The 26,037-nt window shown below is 37.9% G+C and overlaps 1 protein-coding gene across 3 annotated transcripts in view; it reads right to left on the reverse strand.

Moving 5' to 3' along the window:
* The window catches only part of PLCB1 (phospholipase C beta 1), a 691,592-nt gene that overhangs the window by 216,542 nt on the left and 449,013 nt on the right, over positions 1-26,037 (reverse strand). For all 3 annotated transcript variants that reach the window (XM_067707502.1, XM_067707500.1, XM_067707501.1), the window contains exon 4: positions 17,240-17,377. In XM_067707502.1, coding sequence (XP_067563603.1) covers positions 17,240-17,377 — 138 coding nt within the window. The remainder of the gene's footprint in view (positions 1-17,239; positions 17,378-26,037) is intronic.

Here is a 26,037-nt window from a genome sequence, read left to right on the forward strand (position 1 = left end):
CAAATACTAGTCATGAAGCTATTCAACAACCATTCATAATTCTGAGAACAGAGAGAAATTTCTCCTATCGGCAATTCACACCTCTTAACTTTTTGGCTCAACTTATGAACGCAAGCGATATACAGACTAAGACAGAACCTTCTGGAAGAAATATCATTCTTGCAGATATTTCTGTTTCCCATGGTTCTGATGCATGCTATCTTTAGTATTTTAATGTATTTTTTAATCTTTCCTTTTTCTAGCATTACGTATCTCTGTTACACCTGAAAATACAAAGAACAGTGTAACTAACACATATCCATATTTAACAAATGTTACCAATATGTGATATTTCCTTCCGTGCTTTTAAAAAATTATATACAAAAAAAAAAAATTATATACTTAAGACACTGCAGTGCAGACTCATTCTATGTTGTGCTTCTCCCTGATTCCACTCTTCTCACTTTCCCAGGAGCAAGCTCTATTTTGAAAAGCAGATATCAATACCTTATCTATTTTCATATGGATCCTGAGGACAGGGGTCTTTATCAGGGTTCAACAAACCCCTGAGGGCTAAATCCAGCCTGCCACCTGTTTTTCTAAATAAAGTTTTACTGGAACACAGCCATGCTCGTTCATTTATGCATTGTCTATGGCTGCTTTCATGCTATAGTGGCCCAGCAGAGTAGTTGCAACAGGGACTCCCAAGGGGCAAAGTATTTACTAGCTGGCCCTTTACAGAAAAAGTTTGCCAGTCCCTGGTATGGACTCATATATGTTTATTTAAAATATTACATAAATCATATCATGCTGTATGCATCCTTTGGCCAATGGCTATTTGCAGTCAACATTATGTCTTTAAAATGTGTCCTTGTTTCTCATGTAGATCTAGGTCATTAATTTTAACTACTAAAATATTCCACTATAAGAATGTATAACTAATTTATTCTTCTGTTCATGTACATATGTCGTTTTTTCCTTCAAAAATGTTTATTTGTGGGCTTCCCTGGTGGCGCAGTGGTTGAGAGTCCGCCTGCTGATGCAGGGGACACGGGTTCGTGCCCCGGTCTGGGAAGATCCCACATGCCGCAGAGCGGCTGGGCCCGTGAGCCATGGCCGCTGAGCCTGTGCGTCCGGAGCCTGTGCTCTGCAACGGGAGAGGCCACAACAGTGAAAGGCCCGCATACTGCAAAAAAAAAAAAAAAAAAAGTTTATTTGCACAAACCTATTTCTTGTTGATTCAAGCCACATCCAGAAGTTTCTCTAGGGTTATTACCATGATGTATTCTTAGGATCCATGCATCTTCAGCAGTACTAGAGGCAGCTGCTTGCTCACCAAAGCGGTAAGGACACTCTGTGTTCCTTTTGGCAGTGTAGGAGAGCTTGTATTTTCCTACATTTTCAAAAACAACTTGCTATTATCAGCCTTTCAGAAAATTTTTGCAAATTTGATGTATGCAGTGTGGGACCTTGGATTGGTCTTAATTGGCATCCCTGATTCACCTGCCTGGTTGAGCCTTGTTTTACATGTCAGGGTTGTTCCACTTTTTCTTTTCTGCAAATTTCCTGTTCACATTCTTAACCCATTTTTTTCTTTGGGTATTTGTGCTCGTTGTCTTTAAAAGGGGGAGGGTTTTGTTTGTTTGTTTGAGGTTTGAGCTCAAGCACAAGGTGGTGGTCAGTCTTAGTCCTATTGATAGAAACAAAATTACACATAGTAACTGTGTCTTGTAAATGTCACCCGTGATCGTGGCATGCCAGGCACCCAGTCCATGGCTGTGACCTGATACCAAGCATCTAGAGTCACAGAGAAAAGGCAGAATGTGAAGTCTGTCCTCAAAGACATGTATTTATTCAGTGAGTTCTTTGGGGAGATGACAATATTCTAAAAGGAATACCAAATCTCTTTCTCTGTGTGTGTGTATATATATATATATATATATAAAAATATATATATATATAATTATAATCTATAATTATATAAGCAATTATGAGTCAATGGTTACCCTAATGAAGTAAAAGGAGTGACAGATGACAATAATCTAAAAGCAGGTATTTCCAAAGTAGCTGATTTGGAAGCCTCAATCTATTGTATTTTTTAAATAAAAGGTTCCTGGAATAAATAATAATTTAAAACAGGGTATTTTAATATTTGTGAGACATATGAAAGTCCTAACAATTTTTAATAGCTTTCCATTTATTTTTAATTTATTGGCAAACCCCTATTGCCATCATTGATAATGGTGTCATTCCCATTACCTCTGCTCATCAGCAGGCAGCAGGTTGGGATTTGAGTAAGAAGGAACAATGCAGAGCTCATTCAGGGTTGAGTTGCCTGGCTGAGCACGTTTCTCCCACCTGCTGGCAGGCATCAGAATTCATCTTGCCGGGCATTTGTCTTAATGGCACAGTAAAGAATCTTTTCATGGTGAAAGATGGTATATGAGCTGCAAAGACTTTCATTAAAAGCAGAAAAGACTGTCTGAAAAGTAACTGCGTTTACAGGTCTATGTAGAGCATTTAGAATTTTGGCAAAATTTCCGGCACAGTTCCTCTGTTTTGGGTGGCAGTGAAGATTTGTATTTTATAGTCAAAATGTTGATCTCATATTCAAAGAGAAATGGTTGTCAAATACAATATAATTACCAAAATCAGGAAGTATATTACAACCCAATATTATCAGCACTGGGACACTAGAATCCATATTACTCATATAATGTAATATCAAGGAAAGGTGCATGTTATTCAAATGTCTTTAGGCTACAGTTGCCAAAAGCACAACTCAAACTAGCCTAGGAAATAGGAGAATTTGCCAAGGACACTGGGTATTTCCTGTAACTGAAGGAAAAATTTGACAAACTGCAGTTTGCAGAGTATCAGGAAACTGTGGTCTGGATACCAGGGAGGATTTCTTCATTGCTTTTTCACTGCTCTCTCTTCCTGATGTCATTACTTTTTTCCTGACTGACCAAATTCTTCCCCATGGCCACCAACTGCACCAAGAGTTGTCACATATGGTGCCTCCTACCACCAGAGAGAGTCTGATTGATTTCCTCATAACCAGTATGAAAAATCCTGGGAAAGGTCTCTGATTGGTCTACCTCTAGAACAATCTATTTGAGTAAGAACCTAGCAGTGTCCATGAAAATCAAATCATTGTAACTGGAAGAGTATAGAAAACACTACATATAACCATTCATAGGAGTAGCGAAGAAAAGGATGTGCATCATCCCACAACTTGTGTGAGATCTTATAGTTCTGAAGCCAGTTTTTTATACACTGGGGAATAAATCCATACTTGTTGACCTGAGTTGACTGCATGAATGAATGAACGTGTAAATGAAACAGAATTACATCCATGTTTTATAATTTATTGTTTGTGAAATTAATTTTTATGTCTTCTTCATTGTCATAATTATTCATTCATCATGGTTTGCTACACGGTTTTGGATAATAGCTTTACACATTTCCTATTGTAATTTGAACTATGCTGGAATAAGTTTTAAGAACTCACAGTCCTGTGTGTAGCATGGGGCTGAGGGGACTATCCAGTTAATAAAGTATAGAAACTTTAATTTTAGGGCTTAGAGCATCTGCATTGGCTTCATAGATATACCTTATGTTTTGTTTTATGTTTGGGGCTGTATTCTGAAGATTGTTGCCCAATTATCTTTCCCTGGATAAGTGAAGCACTGCTCTATCCTGATGGTCTAAGGAAGAGTTTACATGCCTGCAAGTGCAGTGTACAAGATGTGGATGTAAGGATCCACGTTTTGAGAGCTAACTGTCTAGTATATCCCTAGCCCTGTTCTAACACCTTTTGACATTCTCCTTTCCAATGGGAAAAGTTTAATGTGGTGATATCAAGTTAAAATGAACCTTAAGAGAATTCTTCAAATGGAAAGAAATAAAACACCCAAAAGTGCAACATCCTTGGCACAGAGTGGAAGAAAAGAGAAAAAATGTTTGCTTTGGTTACGTTTTCATGATGAGAGGTTTTCAGTTGTATCTTTGTGAATCTCATGTATTTTGAGCATCAGCTGAGGAGACACCCACCTCTCTCTCCAGCTAGTTTCCTGAGTCATTGCTAATTTGCACAACTGAGAAAATGTCCATCAAGTGCCCCAATAAGAAATACCCAAAGTATCCTTTCCATAGCGTTCATGTCACTCAGCCATATTCTTGAAGTGGTTCTGTCCAAAACCCTCATTTCACTTTATTATTTTTTTCTTTTTTAAAATAAATTTATTTATTTATTTTTGGCTGCACTGGGTCTTCGTTGCTGCGCATGGGCTTTCCCTAGTTGCGGTGAGCAGGGGCTACTATTGGTTGCGGTGCACGGGCTTCTTATTGCAGTGTCTTCTTTTGTTGCAGAGCACCAGCTCTAGGTGCACGGGCTTCAGCAGTTGTGGCACTCAGGCTCAGAAGTTGTGGCACATGGGCTCAGTAGTTGCGGCACATGGGCTTAATTGCTCTGCAGCGTGTGGGATATTCCTGGACCAGGGCTCGAACCTGTGTCCCCTGCATTGGCAAGTGGATTCTTAACCACTGAGCCATCAGGGAAGTCCTTGTTCTTTTCTTAAGGATAAAATATATTTAAAATTCTCTCTGAAGATACTTTCTCCTTTTTTATTTTATTTGTTTCTTTAATTATCCTTGTGTGTCTATTATTCTCTTTTTGTTCATCTTGGCTTCCTTTGTCATTCAGTATTGTAGCATTTCTCTATAGTCTGTGGATATTTTATTGTTAGTTCGCATCTTAGATGGGGCAATAGGAGGGCCGACTGGGCGCTCTGGGTGTGGGAGTGGGAATGACCAGCTTGCAGACTTCTTTCCCAGTGAGCATGTGGGTGCCAGCCACCATAGTGTAGTATCCACAAATGCTAAAATGAGAAGAGCTTTACTCTGGATCCTGAACTCCAATGCTAGCCACCATAATAGTTTTTCAACTAGTTCAATTTCATAAAAGACAGACATTCAGCTCTTTGACCCAGGAAGTAATTGGTTATTGATTAATCCTACATGAGGATCAGGAGGAAGGAGTGGAAGGTTATTTTTCTCACCCCCAATTCTTACTCCATGTTCTGCTGGGCTGGTAGAACTTGAGTCTAGAGCATGTCTCAATTGTTTCTGAGTAGGTCAGGAGTTTCCTTGGCTGTAACTCTCTATGTAACCTAGACTGTGGTCTTCTTGACTCTATCTTATCAGACACTTTCCTCTTTCCATTTTCTTCTCCTGCAAACTTACTAAAATATGTCATGTCTTAGTGACCTATCCATTCTCTTCATCATTGTGTATTTATATTCCTTTATCATCATATTCACAGTAACTCAAAAGAGATAAGAGATCACACCTGTGCTCATTTTGCTGTTTTGGGCTAACACTGCTTTAAATTTTATGTCCAAAGCCAAATATCTGATTTTCCCTTCCTAACTCACTCCCTCTCTCAATAAATGAAATTCCAAAAGGCCCTGAGATCATCCCTAGCTCTCTCTTTCTCTTATTTCATGTATCTGGTACATTCAGTAACTCTTTTGGCTTCACATTCAAAATACATCCAGAACCTAACCATTTCTCACCACCTCTATCCCAAGCACTCTGCTCTCCTTGTTTCTGTTTCTATACCCCTACTGTAGCTTTTCAACAGAGTGACCAGAACAATCCTGTTAAAATACATCACCCCAAATCCATCCCTTGCTCAAAATGATGTAATAGATACCTGTGTCACTGAGAGTAAAACAAAATTCTCACAGTGGCCACCCACCACTATTTGGGTCACCTGTCACATCCCCCAGCCTCTTCCTCTCACCTCTCCCCTGTTCTCCTCCCTGCTTATCATTCCCTTCCACCAACACACTGGGCCACATCTATCTCAGCATCACTCTCCTCCATGATAACCACTTGACACACTCCAACATCTTCATGGTTTTCTTCATCATATCAGTGTAACCTTATGTGACCAACTTATTTAAAATTGAAATACATACCCCCTCCCGCAACACTTCCTATCTCTCTTCCCTGCTTTATTTCCCCCTGGCACCTATCACCATCTTATTTATTTTGTTATCATCACCCTACACCCACCATTAAGTAAGCTTCATGAAGACAATCATTTTTGTCTAGTTTATCCCCAGCACTCAACATTGTACCTGGTACACAGTAGGCAATTAAGTATTTGTTGAGTGAATGAATGAATGATTATTATTATTATATAGCCAATAGGAAGATTATTTTAAAGTATTTTCAAAAATTTTGTTTTTTATTCTTAGGAGCATCTTATTCCTTGGGAGCATTTGATGCACTGGAAACTGAAACATAACAACTGATATTAAGGCATTAGATGAAACAGATCAACATGCCACTTTCAAAGGACAGCAGGTATTTTTCCACAGTAATTAAACACGGAAGCCAAATTTTCTTAGATTTCTTCTTCCTTTATGTCATGTCTTAGTGACTTATCCATTCTCTTCATCATTGTGTATTCATAATAAAAAATTATGGTGATTTTTAAAATTTTTATTTATTTATTTATTTTTGGCTGCTTTGGTTCTTTGTTGCTGCACACGGGCTTTCTCTAGTTGCAGCGAGTGGAGTTACTCTTCATTGCGGTGCATGGGCTTCTACTGCGGTGGATTCTCTTGTTGCGGAGTACGGGCTCTAGGCCGCGCAGGCTTCAGTAGTTGTGGCTCGTGGGCTCTAGAGTGCAGGCTCAGTAGTTGTGGCACACAGGCTTAGTTGCTCCACAGCATGTGGGATCTTCCCGGACCAGGGCTCGAACCCGTGTCCCTTGCATTGGCAGGCGGACTCACAACCACTGCTCCAACGGGGAAGCCCATGGTGATTTTTTATAAACTCTCTTTTTTTAAAAATTTATTTATTTTTCACTGCATTGGGTCTTCGTTGCCGTGCATGGGCTTTCTGTAGTTATTGTGAGCGGGGACTACTCTTCGTTGCGGTGTGTGGGCTTCTCACTGCGGTGGCTTCTCTTGTTGTGGAGCATGGGGACTAGGCGCCCAGGCTTCAGTAGTTGTGGCACGTGGGCTCAGTAGTGTGGTTCATGGGATCTAGAGCACAGGCTCTGTAGTTGTGGCGCACGGGCTTAGTTGCTCCATGGCATGTGGGATCTTCCCAGACCAGGGCTCGAACCCGGGTCCCCTGCATTGGCAGCAGGATTCTTAGTCATGCGCCACCAGGGAAGCCCTGAGTTTTTAAAATGTATCTTTGTGCCTGCTTTAAGGTAAGGTACACAGATAATACAATTAGGGCTTTCTCAGCTGCCAGGCTCAGAAGACAGGGAGGCAGAGGAATGAGTGGGAAGCAGCTTATTTCTGTGTTATGGAATGGATGGAAGAAAAGCAAAGATGCTGCTGCTTAAGCAGTTTCCTGTCTTTTCCTGGGGAAAGTGGACTAACAGTAGCCCACAGTCTGAAATCACAATCATTTCTGTGTCCTTGCATATGTACTTTCCCTTAAGTTAAGCATTAATTCCTTTTTGTGGCACCCTTGAACAATGCCTGGTTCAAAAGAAGCTCTATGTTTAAGGAATGAGAAGAGATGGCGGGGGAGGTGGGCGAGGGTGATTTCTTCCACAATCAACAGAATTGCAATTGCTGGTTCTTATCTGAGTGTAAGAAGAGATTACCATCTGAGTTGCCTTTTGTTTCCCCTCTATTTTTTTTTTTAATGAATGTCTTTTTTATTTTATTTTATTTTTTATGTATTTTTTTTACTTTTGAACTTTTAAACTTTTATATGGATGTTCCAGATGGGTAACACTTTCACAAGTTGAAAGTTTATAATGTACATCTTTCACCTGCCCCACATTCATCCAAAACTCAAGTGCAGAACGTGGGGTAAATCTCATTTTCCAACAAAGGACATCCACAACTGTAAAATCCCAAGACTAACAGTGCAATGTATTGACCTGGCAAGAACTTGGTCCTTATTTATGATTGGGTGGGGGGAATATCCTAAGATGACATAGGCATATGAGAAGGCCAGGAATAGCAGTGAATGAAGATCTCATAAAATACAATAACCAAGAGGGCTAACTTTTCACATGTGTAAAAAGCAATATATATTCAATATGGCAATATTTTTGGCACATATAGTCTACCCCCAAGGAGATCAGCACAGTTTTCCATTATGTCCCAAAATACATTGCTGAAAAGAATATATGGTACCTCATTCTCTTTTTCTTAATCATTTTCATTTAAAGAAAAGCCAAACATATCCATTACTCACTTACCATAAGTTGGTGCTAAATTCAAAAAGGAAATGAGATCAACTTCACATTTTGTACAGAATATCCATTAGTGTTTGAAAATTATTATCTCAATGTACATGTCTCAGAATAAAAAGAAATGTAAGAACTTTGTGTCTATTGAGGTCAGTTTTAAATATCTATATTATTAATTTGAAGGACAGTCTAAGAAAAGTCTCAAGGTTTTTGAGGAATCAAGTTCTATACCAGGAATGGCCAGAGGAGGCTGTGGCAGGACCCTTCCCTCTTTTTCTTTTCTATTTCATTTAATAGACTATTATTTCTTTTTCTTAAAAAAAGCCCCCCCTTTGTGGCACCTTCTCTTATTCCTTCCCCTAAAAGGTCTCAATTATTTGGCCAGCTGAAGATATTTTCTCTTTTCTCCAGAAAACATGTGGTAACTGGTGGGTAGAGGGGGATGACAGTGACAAAGACTTTGAGTGGGAACAAGGTTGGGATCGGGAAAGATGAGGTTGGAAGCCACCAAGAATCCTGGAAAACCTTAGGGGGAGTTCTGTGCTGGGGGGAAGGGATCTTGGAGCAACTAGCTCAGGAGCCTCAATTTTTTGAACTCAAAAATGAGGATATTGGAGTGTATGATGTTCAAAGTCTCCATGGCTTTACAATTTTTCATGATCTATCAATTGCTTTCAAGAATTCATAAGCTTCTTTCTCCCTTTCTTGCTCTTTCCCTTCCCCTCTCCCTCCTTTTTCCTTTCTTTCTTTTTATTTTTTCTGCCAAAGCACACATTTATTGAGTGCCTAATACCGGCTAAGCACTAAGGTAGATCTTGGGAACACAAATGACTAAGCTATATTTTCTGATTTTAAGCAGCTCACAAATCCAGGGTAGGGTGTCAGACACACTGACAGATAATTAAAGTGTGAGAAATGCAATAGCAAATATGCATGGGGTTCATCAAAGAACAGGAAGGAACCATCAGTTGTTCATGGAACGCATGAAACAGAAGGGGAGATGGGTGAGTAAGCTGAGTCCCTATGGAGGCTTGGAAATTCTGGACAGAATGGAGAAGGGACATCTAGGAAAGCACACACTTCTGAGGGCACAGAATTACCATTATAAAGGAAGAAAGAATCACAGGTGGTTTAGAACAGTTGAGGCAGAATGGTGCTAGGGTCCAAGTGGTGATTCACTGACACCTAAGGGCAGAGGCTATGTTTGTTTTGGTCACGGATAAATCCCTAGTACTTGGCACATACTACACCCTCAATGAATATTTGTTCATTAAATGAATGACTGAATGATATGGGCAGAAAACTTCATTTTGTGGGTAATATGCAATAAAAATGATTTGAAGCAAGATCAGGTTTGAGGTTTTTTAGGATCATTCCTAGCAGATAGACACACAGAGCTGGAGAGCAAAGAGAGGATTCTAGGAAAGGAGGTAGAAGGCGTCTACAGATGGCACCCATCAAGAACTTGAACAAGATGGGAGCGGGGAGCAGGATGAGGAAAGAGATATGAGAGCTAATTAGGAAATTCAGAGAGCTTGCAAGTTATTTGGATGGTGGGCAAGCAAATGGTGTGGATGTAGTTAAGGCAAACTTCCAGGAAATCCCAGATCACACTCCCCAAATGAGTAAGCTAGATTGTCTATGATATTCATAGCTGCAGAGGTGACAGAGGTTACCCCCAAATTCTGAAATAGCTACTGGAAACTAATGTCAGTTTATAGAACATATTTTTGGAGAGCACATTTATTCTGTGACAGTTACTTCAAAATCTAATAATTTAACAGACAGAGATCCTCTGTTAAAGATTTTTTTTGCATGAGTGAATTAACATTTAGAAAACTAACGGGCTCAACCAGTTTGGGAAATTGGCAATATCCATCAAGGCTGGACATAGGAAGACCTATGACCAGCAATTACATACCTCACAGAAAGCCATATGTTTATAACAACACTGTTTGTTTTTATTTTTAAATTGAAGTATAGTTGATTTATAATGTTGTTTTAGTTTCTGGTGTACAGTGATTCAGTTATACATATATATATATATATACATATTCTTTTTCATATTCTTTCCCATTATGGTTTAATCACAGAATATTGAATATAGTTGCCTGTGCTATACAGTAGGACCTTTTTGTTTATCTATTTCATATATAGTAGTTTGTATCTGCTAATCCCAAACTCCTAATTTATCCCTCCCCCACCCACTTTCCCCTTTGGTAACCATAAGTTTGTTTTCTATGTCTGTGAGTCTGTTTCTCTTTCATAAATAAGTTCATTTTGTATCATATTTTAGATTCCACATATGATATCATATGGTATTTGTCTTTCTTTTTATTTTATTTTATTTTATTTTTTTGGCCACACTGCATGGCATGTGGGATCTTATTACCCCAACCAGGCATTGAACCTGCACCCCCTGCATTGGAAGCGCAAAGTCTTAACCACTGGACCACTGGGTAAGTCCATGTCTTTCTCTTTCTGACTTACTTCACTTAGTACGTAATCTCTAAGTGCATCCATGTTGCTGCAAATGGCATTATTTCGTTATTTTTTATGGCTGAGTAATATTCCACTGTGTGTGTGTGAATACATATATATATATATATATATGTATATATATATATATAACACATCTTCTTTATCCATTCGTCTGTTGATAGACATTTAGGTTGCTTCTATGTCTTGGCTATTGTAAGTAGTGCTGCTATGAACATTGGTGTGTATATATCTTTTCGAATTATAGTTTTCTCTGGATATATCCTCAGGAGTGGGATTGCTGGATCATATGGCAACTCTACTTTTAGTTTTTAAAGGAACCTTCAAACTGTTTTCCATAGTGGCTGCACCAATTTACATTCCCTGTAGGAGAACACTGTAGGAGAGTTCCCTTTTCTCCATACCCTCTCCAGCATGTGTTATTTGTAGACTTTTTAATGATGGCCATTCTGACTGGTGTGAGTTGATACCTGTTGTAGTTTTGATTTATAACAACACTATTTGTAATAACCCTAAACTGGAAACTGTCTGAATGTCCACCAACTATAGAATAGATAAATAAATTATGGTATACTATTTAGCAAAGAGAATGAACAAGGTACAACCACATGCAAAATGTAGAAGAATCTCATAAATACAAACTTTGAGTAATAGAAGTCAGACCAAAAAGAAAATGTAGTCTATGATTTCATTTACAGAAATTTTAAAAACAGGTAAAACTAATTTATAAAGTTGCAGGTTAAAATAGGGTGTGTTAGTAGGGTAGACACCTGGGGTGCTGGTGATGCTCTGTTTCTTTATTGGGGTGCTGCTCACATGGGTGAGTGCTCTTTTCAAAAATTCATCCAGTTATATAGTTACAGCTTGTGCACTTTTCTGTGCATATTATATTTCAATCAAAGTTAAAAAAAATCAGGTCAAGTCCCTGCGAGTAGCATGGCTAAACAAAAAAAAAATTTTTTTTAATTTTGTTTTTCCAATTTATAAATGCTCAAGAGAATTTACTGTGTAAAATATTAAGGATTGGAAGCAATGGCGTCTTTCAATTCTTGTGCAGAGAAGTGGACACAAAATTTCCCCTTCATGGCTCTGTCATTAGGCATCTCAATCTTAACCCCCTGGATCCTTGCTGTCATAATCCACTGCATTTTAATACATTGAAACAATGTCTGGGCTGAAATTTGCCAAACTGGGTGGTGGTTCAACAATGTATCTACCCAGGGGGCCTATCAGAATATCTAACCAATTAGAACTGAATATCAGAGCTGGAATCTCAAATCCTGTCTCTCGGGGTGATAGGCCATCTTGCTATTATATTGGATTGAACAAGGATCTGGGATAGGAATTGGGCAGGTGGGTGATGGGGTGGCCCTCCAGGGGCAAGAACCCAGAGGGAAGACATGCTGAAAATCATTTTAGATTTCTAAATCCAAACAGGGAAGGCTCCACCTCTGTTGCCTTTGCACACAGAGATTCCTCTTTACTAATCCTGAGACAGATTCATTTCTTACTGAAATTCTCTTGATGAAGAGTGATCTCCCATGAGTTACATACTGGATCCCTGAGACCTGACAGTAAACACCAGCATATGGCAATCCTGTGAACCCTGCTCCTGGCTCAGAGCAATCTGTTTTAACCTACACAATGTTGTTTAGGTTGCATGACTGCAGGAAGAAGTAGGCACAATTAGACATCTCTATGTAGCCTCCCACCTCAAAGGAAAGCACAATATTAGAAAGAGGGACTAGAACTGGGCAGGAAGAAGAGAATTATTTTATCTTCAGACTTCTTGGCCAATAGAAAAATTTGCATTGACCTTATAAATCAGTTAACTTGTTCCAATGACACTGTTTTTCAGAGCTGATGTAAATGATCTGTCTTTTGCAGTCCATGTTAACCCTACCAGTCAGATATTTAAAGAAATTCGCCAACTGGTGTGGATAAAAGGCTTGAGGATTTAATAGTCCTTACTCTCAGCTACTGACTTCTGTCTTTGACACTGAGAAAACAGAAGCAATCAAAAAACATCTACAATTCCCTCTATTACATGGACGATTTACCAGCATCTCTACTGATGGACTCCAGTTTTCCTCCTCTTATTGATTAAATGCCCTTGCTCCTGTCTGAGCACAGCCCCTCTATTTGTGAATAAGAGACAGTCAACAATTTTCTTTTTCTTTGTAAAGGACCAGAGAGTAAATGTTTTAGGCTTTGTACTCCATATGTTCTATGTCATAACTACTCAACTATGTCTAGTGAAAGCAGCCATAGACAACTTGTAAACAAATAGGCATTGTTATGTACCAATGAAACTTTATTTATAAAAACAAGTGGTGGGTCAGACTTGGCCTCAGGCTGTAGTTTACTGAGCCTTGTACTAGATCCTATCACTCTCTTGTCCGCTCAAGGACATGCTCGAGCAATTCTCTGACTCGCTTACATTGTTTTCCCTCCACAGGATCATTCCCACAAGCATACATGTATTTTGTGGTTTCGCCCATCTTAAAAACTATCTCTTGGTCTCACTTCCCCCTTCTAGCAGCTTTCTCATTTTTCCCCTGCCCTTTACATCAAAACTTCTCACAAGAGCAATCTCTTTTGGTTTCTTAATTTGCCTCCACTGATATTCCCCAGAGCCCTTTCCAATAGACTTTGACCCTGCTACTCCACTGTAGTTGCTCTAATCAAGGTCACCAATGACCTCTATATCCTTAAATCCACCAGTCAATTCTTGGCCTTCATCTTACTTGACCTATGAGTAGCATTTGATCCTGTTGATCACTCTCTTCTTTTTGAAACACTTTGCTTACCTGGCTTCCAAACACACATACTGGCCTCTTTGCCACCTCACTGGCTACTCCTTCTCAGCCTACTTTTTCTGATTCTTTCTTATCTCCTCAATCTCTTCATGTTGGAGTATCAGTGACTCAGGTCTTGGACATCTTCTGTATCTACAGTCACTTCCTGGCTGAGCTCATCCTGCCTCATTAAATACTATCTATAACCTGATGACTTCCAAACTGTTGCATTATATTTGGCATTGAACCCCAGGTTCATATATCTAACTGCCTACTCAACATGTTTCTTTGGGTATCTAATAATAATCTCAAATTGAACATAATCAAAGCTGAAGCCTTGTTGTATACCACCAAATGTGTTCTACTTTAAACTTTCCTTATGAAGAAAGTGGCATTTCCATCCTTACTGTCTCTTGCATCAAAACTCTAACATCATCCTTGATTCTTCTCTTTCTCTCACATGCAACATACAATTGCAATTGTTTATGCTCTGGATTCTTCCTTTAAGTAGATGTAGATATAGATATTCAGACCCCTTCTTATCTCCTACATAGCTCCCCCTTGGTCCAAGATACTAATAACCCACTTAAAATATTTCTACAGTTTTTTACCTGATCTCCCTGCTTCCATTATTGCCTCCGCCCTTGTGGTCCATTATTGACTAAAGAGTTAAGTCAGACCAAGTCCACCATCTGCTCAAAACCCTCCAATGGCTTCCATCTCCCTCAAAATAAAAGCCAAAGTCCTTCAAAAGCCTACATTACAATACAAGAAATCAACTTCTGTTGCCTTTGCTAGTTTCCTTTGCTGGTACCTCCACCTTTGCCAGGATTCACGTAGCTGTGCATGGAGGACTGTTGGGAATTGACAGTGGGAGAGTAAAGGGAAGGATGATGGTATTCACCTCCCCCCTGAAGCTCTGAGGAGGGTCAGGGCATCCCAGAGAGGGGGACTGAAGTCCAGGAGTTCCAGGGGTAGCAAATGTGGATGTGTTCATTGGTCCTCAGGGCAGCAGGAGATGCAGGGAGAAGTGTGAGACTCAGAGGGCAAATGTGAAACAAACCACCCATTTTCCAGGTATATTAAAGGCAAGTATCCCTCGAGGGATCAGGGAAAGTCCATCTTCAGGACACAGAGAGTTGGCAAATCATGCTTCATAACAAGAAGAGTGACTTTTACTTAATTGCAAAAGATACCACTCTTTTAGTCCAACTACAGAGGGAAAAATTGAAAGACAGCTTTCTCCCAATCCACCTTTGAAAGGAGTCACTTCTCTTAAAGAATAAATAAAAAATTCAATCTCAAGTGATTTATGTAAGAAAGAAAGCACGCAAATCTGGAATAATATATTTAGGAAAGCTGAAGTCTGGGTTCTGATAAAAAAAAATTTTAATCGACTCAAGAGATTTCTCAGGAATCTATGATATTGTTTCAATTGAGCAACTTTCTTCAGATTTTTGCCTTCTCTGAGCACTCCATGAAGAAATAATCCCCTTCCTCCATCCTCATACCCTCTCCTCCTGCTATATCCTTCCACACAGACCTCCATCTGACCCACAGTAAGTGTACTTCATCATCGTGATTTATCTATTTATTTCCTCCAGAATGCTGTGTCCCTGACACTGGAACACAGAAGGCACCTGACAAATGTGTGTTGAATGAATGAATGAGCCAGAATCCCTTGGTAAACAATTTTTTCTGAAGACATTTGACTTTCGAAGAAGCTCAGGTTCCTGTCGGGTGTTCTACATAATGAGGGAAACTGTTTCCTTTGGTGCTGGTACTATGCAAGGTACTAGGTATGTTGGCTCCAGAGACTAAACAGAAGGTGTGATGTTATGAGACAGTGCTGACAACTAGAAGGGTGGAAATTAAGCTTTCAGAGTACATGGTGTTTGCAAATTTTAATCTTCTGGCTGAGCAATTTCAATGGAGGAAAAATATCCTATAGAATATCACAGTCTGGGAAGGCAAAACATATTCTGTATCTTCATTAATTATACTAAGCAAGTAGCTGCTGGAAAAACGTCTATAGATTCATTTCTGACAGGGAATACTACAGGGCTCAGTAATCAAAATCCCTAAAGACAATTAGTGAGCAGAAGCCCACAGCGAGGAGGAAATTAAAATGTTTTCAACTCAACCGCACAAAGGTTTAACGCAATATAAGATATGCAGATTGGTTTGTAATATAAAACTATATTCACTCACAGTAAAAGCCTCCCTGAAAGTCACTGTCATTTAGTGAATGCTTTTAACTGAGAGTTAATGAATATCATGAATTGGTCATTTTTTTAAGAAACTGAATATGACTGTATTTCAGGAATGATATTTTTACAATATTTTAGAAATATTTAGTATTTGTTTATCTATATTCATCCATCCATCCAACCATACATACATATATTGAGAAGTGAAGTGTATACACTCAACAGAATACCAGCAGGTATCAGAATAAGAATGATTGCAAGGCAAGTACAATGCTGTCACACAGACAATGTTTCATTGAACAGAAGTCTCTCTCCAAGCATAAATTATACCATAGAAGTAAATGGGTGACTTGGTTCTTAAAGAGAGAAAATAGATGGGGTTTGTAACACAGTCTTGATGAGGAGTTTCTAAAGACCTCAGTGTGTCAAAACTAGTTGGCATTTTATGTATTCCATTATAAGAATTGAAGTTGATGTTATGCAACTTTTGGAAATAAACCTCTACCGTAATCACTGAAGAATTAGAGGTCAGGTCAGATTATCTGGTGTAGCTCAAAAAAATGTCAGAGCACTGAGGCTTAAAAAATTATAGATCATAATGCTCAGGCAATGAACACCAGCATGACATGACCCCATAGTTCTGATCCATGATGTGAGAAGCTGTGTAAGGGCACAGACATGATCTGCAGACTTCAAAGTGTTCCTAGATTCATATTCTTAACTCTGGAAAGAAATTGTATGAAGGGTCAGGATCATCATTAGTATCTTATAAACTATAAACATGGAAAAAGAAACCTTTTCTTTCAATATGTTCATTTCAGTTCCCTTCTAATGGCAGCTGGACATTTTTAGAGAAAGCATCAAACTTGAGTCCAAGTTTCCCAGAAGTTCATAGCTTCTTGTTTGATATATCTTGCCTTTGTTCTAGTTATTTCTGTATGCATCTGAAAGGCCCACTATCTTAGTAAACTAGCAACTCCTTAATGGAGAGGGCGATGTCTAATTCATCTTTCTAGTCCATGGCTGAATAAATATTTATTATTATTTAAAATTGTTATTTAAAAATTTAAACTTTTCATTCTTTCCCATATTAATTGAGCAGCTACTATGTGCATAATCATGGGTTACGTGTGCACATGGTAAAAGAAGTTAAATAGGTACTGAAATGTCTGCCCTCTAGGAGAGGGATGGAAAGAAGATGGTAAGGCTATAAGAGAAAATAGGTTGGGATAAGATGCTTAGGTGAAATGGAATGTGGTTTCATCTATATTTTCTTTTGCAAAGAAATTATATAAAAAGCCTTATTTTCTAATGTAAAATATCCATTATTCTAAGCCAATGCCATTACTTGGAAGTGTTTGAATTACACTTCTACTTGGCAGCAGAATGATTTTTAGATGGAATTTTAACACATGCTAAATATGACAAAAACTCAAAGTCTTTCATAGGAATCAGGATAATGTCATACGGATTCAGATCGAGGTGACAAGCTTCAGAAGTTTCAATCCACATACCTTGGCCACTTCTTCTTGGAAAGCCACGAGGTTCAAATGGGAGATGTTAACTAAGTCAGGCCCATACACCACTGTTATCATGCGATGTTCCAGGCGCCCGATGTTCCCCACATCCAGAAGTTCACGTAATTTGGGGTCCTGGATAATAATAAATGTTGAAATATTTAGTCTTAGCTAGAGATTTTAGAGCATAATATCAAAAGAATTAGAGTTAGAACGCCTTAAAAACAAAGTTGCCTTTTATTCTTTTTTTTAATTTTTAAATTTTTATTGAAGTATAGTTGATTGACAATCTTGTGTTAGTTTCAGGTGTACAGCAAAGTGATTTGGAGATATATACTTATCTTATATATATATATATATATATATATATGTAAGTATATATACTTATATATAAGTATATATATATACTTATATATAAGTATATAAGTATATATACTTATACTTATATATATATATATTCTTTTTCAGATTCTTTTCCCTTATAGGTTATTACAAAAACTGAGTAGAGGTCCCCATGCTATGCAGTAGGTCCTTGTTCATCATCTATTTTATATGTAGTAGTGTGTATATGTTAATCTCAAACTCCTAAATTATCCCTCCCCCCTCCTTTCCTCTTTGGTAACCATAAGTTTGTTCTCTACATCTGTGGATCAATTTCTGTTTTGTAAATAAGTTCATTTGCATCACATTTTTAGATTCCATATATAAGCAATATCATATGATATTTGTCTTTCTCTGTCTGGCTTACTTCACTTAGTATGATAATCTCTAGGTAAAGTTTCCTTTTATTCTTACTAGAAACTGGTATGAGTTGAAGTCCTTCAACCCAGAAAGGCCCAGAGAGGTGAAATAACTTGCCCAAAGGTTGTGAAGAGAGAATTTCTGCATAAAGATTTATGATCCTCAGATCCTCATGGTATTTTTTAATATTATATTTATTTATTTATTTATTTGGTTGTGCTGGGTCTTAGTTGCAGCAGGTGGGCTCCTTAGTTGTGGCATGCATGTAGGATATAGTTCCCTGACTAGGGATAGAACCTGGGTCGCCTGCATTGGGAGCGTGGAGTCTTAACCACTGCTCCACCAGGGAAGTCCCGATCCTCATGGTATTATGCTAAGTGAAATAAGTCAGAAAGAGAAGGACAAATACTGCATGATATCACTTATATATTATTTTTAAAAAGCTGAACTCATAGTAACAGAGATTAGAGTAGTGGTTACCAGAGACTGGAGGGTGGGAAAAATGGGGAGATGTTGGTCAGAGGGTATAAATTTACAGATATAAGATAAGTTCTGGGGATCTAATGTATAGCATGGTGATTATAGTTAATAATATTGTATTATATATTGGAAAAATGCTAGGGGAGTAGATCTTAAATGTTCTCACCACAAAAAAGAAATGATAATTATGTGAGGTGATGGAGGCATTAGCTAACAATCTGGTGGTAATCATTTTGCAATATATAAATGTAACAAATCAACATGCTGTGCACCTAAACTTACACAATATTGTGTGTTAATTATATCTCAATAAAGCTGGAAAAAAGACTTATGGTCCTAAGTCAAGAGCTCTTTCTGTCATACTGTCATTCAGTAACACATTTTTATGTGTCACAATTCTCCCTTTATTTCCTCCAATCATCCCATGAATCACATAGTGAAATGCAAAATCTCATCCTTCTCAATTCATGAACACATTGAAATGAAGAGGGTGGTTTGGCAGAACCAAAACACAACAATGCCACCTAGGGCTGGGGCAGAAACCTAGCTGAGGGTCACAGTATGGACTTTCTCCACACTGCACACTGACAGAGAGGACTGTTAAAGTGAGCCACATGGCGGCACCTGCCATGAATATGTTATTTCAGTTCTATCCTCAAAAAGTACTGGGATTTGGACATAGAGAAATTCTTCAGTCTTTTCAGAGCAAGTTGACTTCTTTGTGACATCATAAGTATGGATCCTTTGGAGATATAGTCCTGCTGGGCAAAGGAGGTTTCCAAACTTTCTGAATTCAAAACAAAATCTACATAGGGCTCCGCCATTTTGGCTGAATTTATTTTCCTTTCATACAGGCCTTGAAGAAGATAAGCGCTTCATGCAGAAAATTAGCATTAAATCAATCACTTAGCAAATTTTCAGCCAGCTTCTGATCAAGGAATAAATTTACATTCTTATTTATTTAGCTAAATGCTGGGCCAACAGGGCTTAATGACTTAGGCTGGTTATTCTGATCTCCCTTCTGAGGTTTTTATATACAGCACCCTTATAAAGAAAAAGCAAACTTGAAAAAACCAAGAAAGAAACAACAAAACGTTTCCAGCTGAGTTATTTGATTTGGTGACATTAATTCTCTCTTTAGTTAATAAAACTTTCTCCTCTGTTTGGCCAAATGAAGAGAAACATTTTCAGGTAAGTTATGATGAGAGGAAATCCCATTTCAAAGCTGTGCCCAATATAATCAAAATTTCAACTTGACTAACAAGCTGAGAATTTATCAAGAACATCAGGCCTCCTTGAAAGATCAAATGCTATCACAAAAGTATCAATTTGCATGACCTAGAAAAGGAGAGGAACACAGTAAAAAAAATATTAAATAAACACTCATAGCAAAAAGGGAAATGTTTAACATTTTACCATTAATGAAAGATTAAAGGAGAATGTTCCGAAAGAATGGACTTTTTGTGAAGGCTAATTAAAGAATGATACCAGCTGTTCTGTGAAACAACTGCATCTCAGGTTTTGATCACCATTGAGGCAAGTTTCAAAGAGAAAATACATTTGATCAGTACTTAAAAATTTTTTTGTGTGTACTTAGAAGAGAAAAATAAACTTCAGAAACCACCTGAAACTTGTAATTATAAATCCCTAGTGTTAAATCAGTGATTACAAAGTCCACCAATATCTTCGGTTCTACAACATTTAATGGGACAATATTTGGAATTGAATGCACTCTATACTTTGTATCCTTTCTTTCCTTCCATTGACAGCCATGTGACTCACCCTCTGGCTCTTTTCTCTTTCAAGTATTTTCTCTTCCTTCTATACTACTTTGCTGCCTAATTCACATATCCATTAAAAATACTTTTGCCCACTTATTAATAGTTGATGGATTAAAGAGTGTCACCTCTCAGAACTTCAGGGACTAGGTGTGGGGCTCAGGGATTCATTTGAGTTTTCCTTGAGAAATAGGAACCCCGGGCAAGTACAGAGGACTGAGGGAAGGTGCCTAGAATAGAAGATAATTCTGGAAGAGGGATTCGGGGATTCATACTGTCCCTAACAATACTGTTAGGTACAGTCAACAGGAAGTTTTGGGAAAGATGACCAACTCTTTGTGGCAGTTCTGTTAAGTTTTCCCACTAATGGTTTAATGGTTACATATATATATATATATATATATATATATATATATATATATATATATATATATATGGGATTGGAAAGATAATGCAGGCTGGCAAAATGATGATGATGACTGAATCTGAGGGGTAGGTATTTGAGGGTTCATTGTTATATATCTATCTACATCTGAGATAGTTAACATTTATACATCAATAATAAATTTTTAAAAAGTATTGAGCATGAACTGGAGGAGCAAGAAATTTTAGAAATAAAATTTAGAAATTCAAGAGAAACCACAATATTTTAAAGAGAAACCACAATATTTTAAAGTTATGTAGTTCTGAAAGCAAGCAGAGAAATCGTTTAAATATATAACAAGCAACTTTCTTACTAATACCTTTTCTTGGTGATGGATCATACTAATTTTTAAACTATATTTTACTTTCTTTTCCATCATTAATCATTTTATTTCTCTTTAAAATTGTACCTTTTCTTCATCTATTTCATTTTTAACAACACCAAACATGGTTATGTTAGAAATCTCTCTTAAGACATGACTTCACTTTTCTTTTTACCTGTACTGTTTTCTATTCTGAACACAACATCCCAAGCTGATGTGGTGGCTTCAAATCTCATTCCTCATTACTGAGCAGACTGTTATGTGAAGGGTATAGTTGGAAAAGGTATCTGTCCTTTCAAGTACCAAAAGTTGCCCTCAGTTGTTTTCAGCAAAGGAGACCCTCAGAGAAGAGGCAAAAGGGGGAAATTATCTAGAAGAATAAACAGCAAAGGCACTCAGTGTTTGGAGAAACTTGTAAGTGGAAGGATTTAAAGTAAACATGTCTAGGGAGTTCCCTGACAGTCCAGTGGTTAGGACTCGGTGCTTTCACTGCCCGGGGTTCGATCTCTGGTTGGGAACTAAGATCCCGCAAGCCATGTGGGATGGCCAAAACAAAAACAAAAACAAACAAAAAATCAAGTAAATATGTCTAAAAAATGGTTGTCTCTCGGGAGTTGTTTCTCTGGTCTGGGGATATGGGTGGCTGCATTTCAAAAACAAACAAAACCAAAATATGTTGTAACAATAACAAAAACCTATAGACAGTTTGCATAAAAACCACCCTCTTCCCAAAATCTGTTCTACTAAGGAATCTTATTTCTGTTTCTCATTGATTGAACCTCCTGACCAGTTTTCAGAAAAGGATTTACCTACGTAGGTTACTACCAAGTTCAAACATATTTCTTGGTCCCTGCAATGATATAAATTCTTTGAAAATTTTACAAAGAAAACAAGCTATCCCCACAACTCTATAAAAATGTCCGATATCTCTGTTGCAGAACACTAAAGAATATAGCTCAGAAAAAAAAAAAAGAGGTGAGGTGAACTTGAAATTTCATAGTTTCACTAAGCTGGCACTCAGGCCTGCTTTCCCCAGAGAATCTCCTACATGTGTCTCCACAATTGGAATTAGCCAGACCAACTAAGAATCCTGGCAGCTATAATTTAAGTGTAATTTTAATGTTAAGTGAAGGATCATCTCTATTCATTCCCATAAGTGTTACAAAATAAAGACTGTCTGACTAAATAAGTTCATTTTCTCTTAATCATTAGGATTCGTGATTAAATTACTTCAGTTCTGCTGCAAAGAAAGCAAAGTTGCTCAGATTAATGATTCCCATTTCTAGGTAATAGGCAACTGAAGAAAGTCAAGACCCATCTACACCTGAGACACAGGTATGCATTATATAATTATAACATTTCATTCGACAAAATAGAAATTAATAAAAAGGATAATCACATGCTAAAAGATGATTTTTAAAAGAGTCAAATCCCAGTTTCAACCTTCATTCCTTAATATATATGACTTTCAAAGAAAAGCTATTTTATTTGTATGTCAGATATATGCAAAATAAAAAAAAAATCTTTCAAGACCTTAGATTTCATTTTGATACCAAAAACATTCTTGGTGCAGAAAATATACCTCACTCATTTTTCATTCCCATAAAATATATCTTTACTGGATGTTAGGCTTATTGAAGAATTTGCATATTAGGTTAATTTTATTCCCAGCACTTAATACAATATTTTTGATCTGAATTAAAATTATATAGATGTAACTTTAATCCATCATTCAGATAAAGAACCAGGTATATAAAAGTCTTTCTATTAACACTCAGTACAACAGTCAGAAATGAAAGAGATAGATTCCTTGTTAGATTAAAATGACATTAGCATGCTTATGCTTTATTTAAATCTGTTGCGAAAGAAAGATATAAACTTATGTCAAGGGTGGTTTTCCATCAAGGTTTTGAATTTAACATTTGCCTTTTGGAAAATAAAACATAGATGAACAAACCCCTTGGAATCAATACTTATTCTCACATCTCTCATTGCAAAAGTTTTGCTCTTTTTTATGAACGTCATGAGGAATGCTATTCTCTTCTTCAGGATATACCAGTAGTTTAGGCAGCTCACACAGCCAGCAAGCCTTTTCAGATAAAAGTTTCCACTTGCATGGATTTTTAACTCTGAAATGCGGTGCCATGAACATTCTCCTACACAGAAGGGAAGACTTGGAGGACGTTGTTTATCCATTTTTTCCTGTAAGTGAGGACGGGGGCGGCTTGAATAGTTTTCAGCTATTTCTTTAGATGGAGGAAATAGAAAAGTGAGAACAGACTGACTATGACAAAGAAAAGTGACTATGGGCAAATACTAGAAAGAAAAAGAGCAGTACAGTCCTTCATATCTCGCAGAGGCATTATCATAACAAGATTATTTATACTTGTTTGGATAGAGTGGTGATGAAGTTGTATACACAGTCTTCACTGCACTCATGGGAGGCCTCCATGTACAAGTAAAAAAATCTATTGGAGGAGAAGAAAACATTTAGTTGGCCTGGCTATGCATCTCCATCCAAAATAAAGTGTCCTGAAGGTGCCAGACATGAGTTTATTGAGCTAAAAACTAACAGACTGTTCAAATCTAAAAGAAAAAAAATACTTTAGAAGAAATGTAAATGCAATCACCCTGAAAAATATTCCCCTTGATCATAGGCATATCCATGCAGCTAAAATTTTGTTTATCCTTGGGAATGGCTACAGAGGAGAGAGAGATAAATTCAAGGAAAATCTCCAACTAGCATTCTAGTGATTAACGTAAAATTTAACCGCTTGAGGTTTTCCTCCTTTCAGTGAACAATCTCAGGGTGTGGTTTTAACGTAGTTTCAGAGTTATGTAGTTTCAAAGAATGAAGAGAAAGAGGAAGTGGGTGCTGGAGGCATTCAGCCAGCTGACACTCAGAAGGAGAATAAAAAGGGGATTAAAATAAGCTGCCTGGATTCCTGGGAACAAGTAAGTCCCAGAATGTAGAGATGTCCAAGTGATACTTGTTAGAGCTGCACAAATGCTGTTATTTCAAGAAGTTGCATTATCTGAGCTAGGTTCCTAGGTCGCAGTACACATGCTCAAGGATGCTTGTCTTGATGCTTCAGAAACAGACCTGGGTCAATGATCTGGGGGCAAGTATTGATACATTACTTTGGAGGTGATCACAGGAAGTACAATGAGAGAGTAAGACAAGGAGGAAAGAAAGCCAATTGATAGCATGTTTACAGTATGTAGGATATAGAGCAGATTACCACTTTGGGCAACTGAGGCTCAATCCAACCAGCACAACCCTAAGACTGTGTGAACATACCCCCAAGGATCCTGGAAACTGGAGTACCGACCTGTCAACTCCCACCTCTTGTTGATGGAGCATCTCTCCTGGGAGGCCCACTCCCTTGCATTACGGCCAGAAAACATTCTCAGGACTATGTAGGAACTCTACAGGTGAACGCTGGGGTGGGCCAGTGGAATATGAGTGCACAGAAAATGTCTGTTACACTGTTGAAGGAATGACTGTAAGAAATAAAATTTGGTCCTGATATTGATTAATCTTCATGTATTCTATGGGATCTACATTTGAAGGAATTTCATTAGGGCAAATAGATTTAGATTCCTAACTGATCAGTTCTATAAAAAATAATAAATATAGCCACAGTAAGTTCTAATTAGTAATCGTTTGTCAAGCACCATCCTAGCTGTTCTATATTTTTCCCTCTGCTTCATCTGCAAACTAATGTTGAAAGGTAGCTATGTTTTTCTTCCCCTCAGTTTGCAAATGAGAACTCTGAGGTTTGGGGGTTGGTAAAGTAATTTGCCCAGTTTTGTAAAATGGGGGAAGGAAGATTTGCCACCGGGTACAGTGGATCATAAAGTCTAAGCCCTCTCTGTATCACATTGTGTTAAAAAGCGTAGCCAATTTGATGGAGCTGATATAAAAATAGTGCAAATATTTCAAATGGCAGAATAAACAAATAAATCAGCATCCATTCAAGTCATCTCCCTTAGTGATATTTTAGGCAGTTCCTAAAAATACAAAATAATCCGAATGTGAAATTAAAATAGGAAAGAAATATGGTCTAGTGGTACCACTTGTCTTGCTAGAAAAGAATGGAAGCCAAACAGCCAAGTTCAATCATCATTTGTACAGTAATCTTTACTGAAAGTCAAAGTGCATGAAATATATAGCAGTTTTTTTAAAAAAGTCAGTGGGAAAAGAAGTGAGCTTCCTCCTCCTCATGGAGTCAGTATTTGTCAAACTTAAAAATTCTAAAGTATAGATAGCTTGTCATTCATGTTTCAAACTCTCCCCAGGCCTTCTGTGACACATGCAACCACCTAACTCCCAGCAAAATTCATATACACCGTCATTTCCACTCCAGTACATAAAAAGCCACATGTCCTGAGGGCTAGCGGTGTGTGCAAAGCAGGCAATTAGTCCGCATATGCTCCGTCCTGGTTAAAATCCCCCACAGAGCGGGTGACATGCATTACATTTTGGGGAGTGGGGTGGGTTGAGGGGGAGCGTGGTGCTTCTGGGTAAGTTTCATTATCATTGTTTCCAAGTTTTAGAATAATGAAGCCTGTTTGTTAAAAGAATGCAGATAATATTTACTAAGTTCTCTCTGGTCCATGAGTCCTTTAATTGGTGAGATATTTTTTTTTTCCTATTTTGTTGTGGGATTTACCTCCTTATATGGTATTTGATACAATTAGAGGGCACCAAAGGGGCTTCTGAAACCTCAGAACAGAAGCGAAAATCAAGCATATTAAAAAAAGAAGGCCCAACAATTCCTCAACAATGACAAATACAAACAATGCTCCCTTTGCAGTTTCTGGAAAATCCACGTGCTTAGCGTAGATGCTAAGGACTTCTGACACTTTGAGGGAGACAGCAGAAATTGTATCCTGTCTATCTGACTCTGAGTTTCAGATGCGCCAATTAAAAGCAATGTAACCTCGTGAGTTTTCTTAATCCTTCTGACTCAGTTCCTCTGTTACCAGAATAAATGAATAATTATATGTTAAGTGCTCAGGGCAGCACATAACAAGCTGTGAGTAT

The sequence above is a fragment of the Pseudorca crassidens genome, chromosome 15, assembly GCF_039906515.1.
Source record: "Pseudorca crassidens isolate mPseCra1 chromosome 15, mPseCra1.hap1, whole genome shotgun sequence".
In the NCBI taxonomy this organism is placed as follows: domain Eukaryota; kingdom Metazoa; phylum Chordata; class Mammalia; order Artiodactyla; family Delphinidae; genus Pseudorca; species Pseudorca crassidens.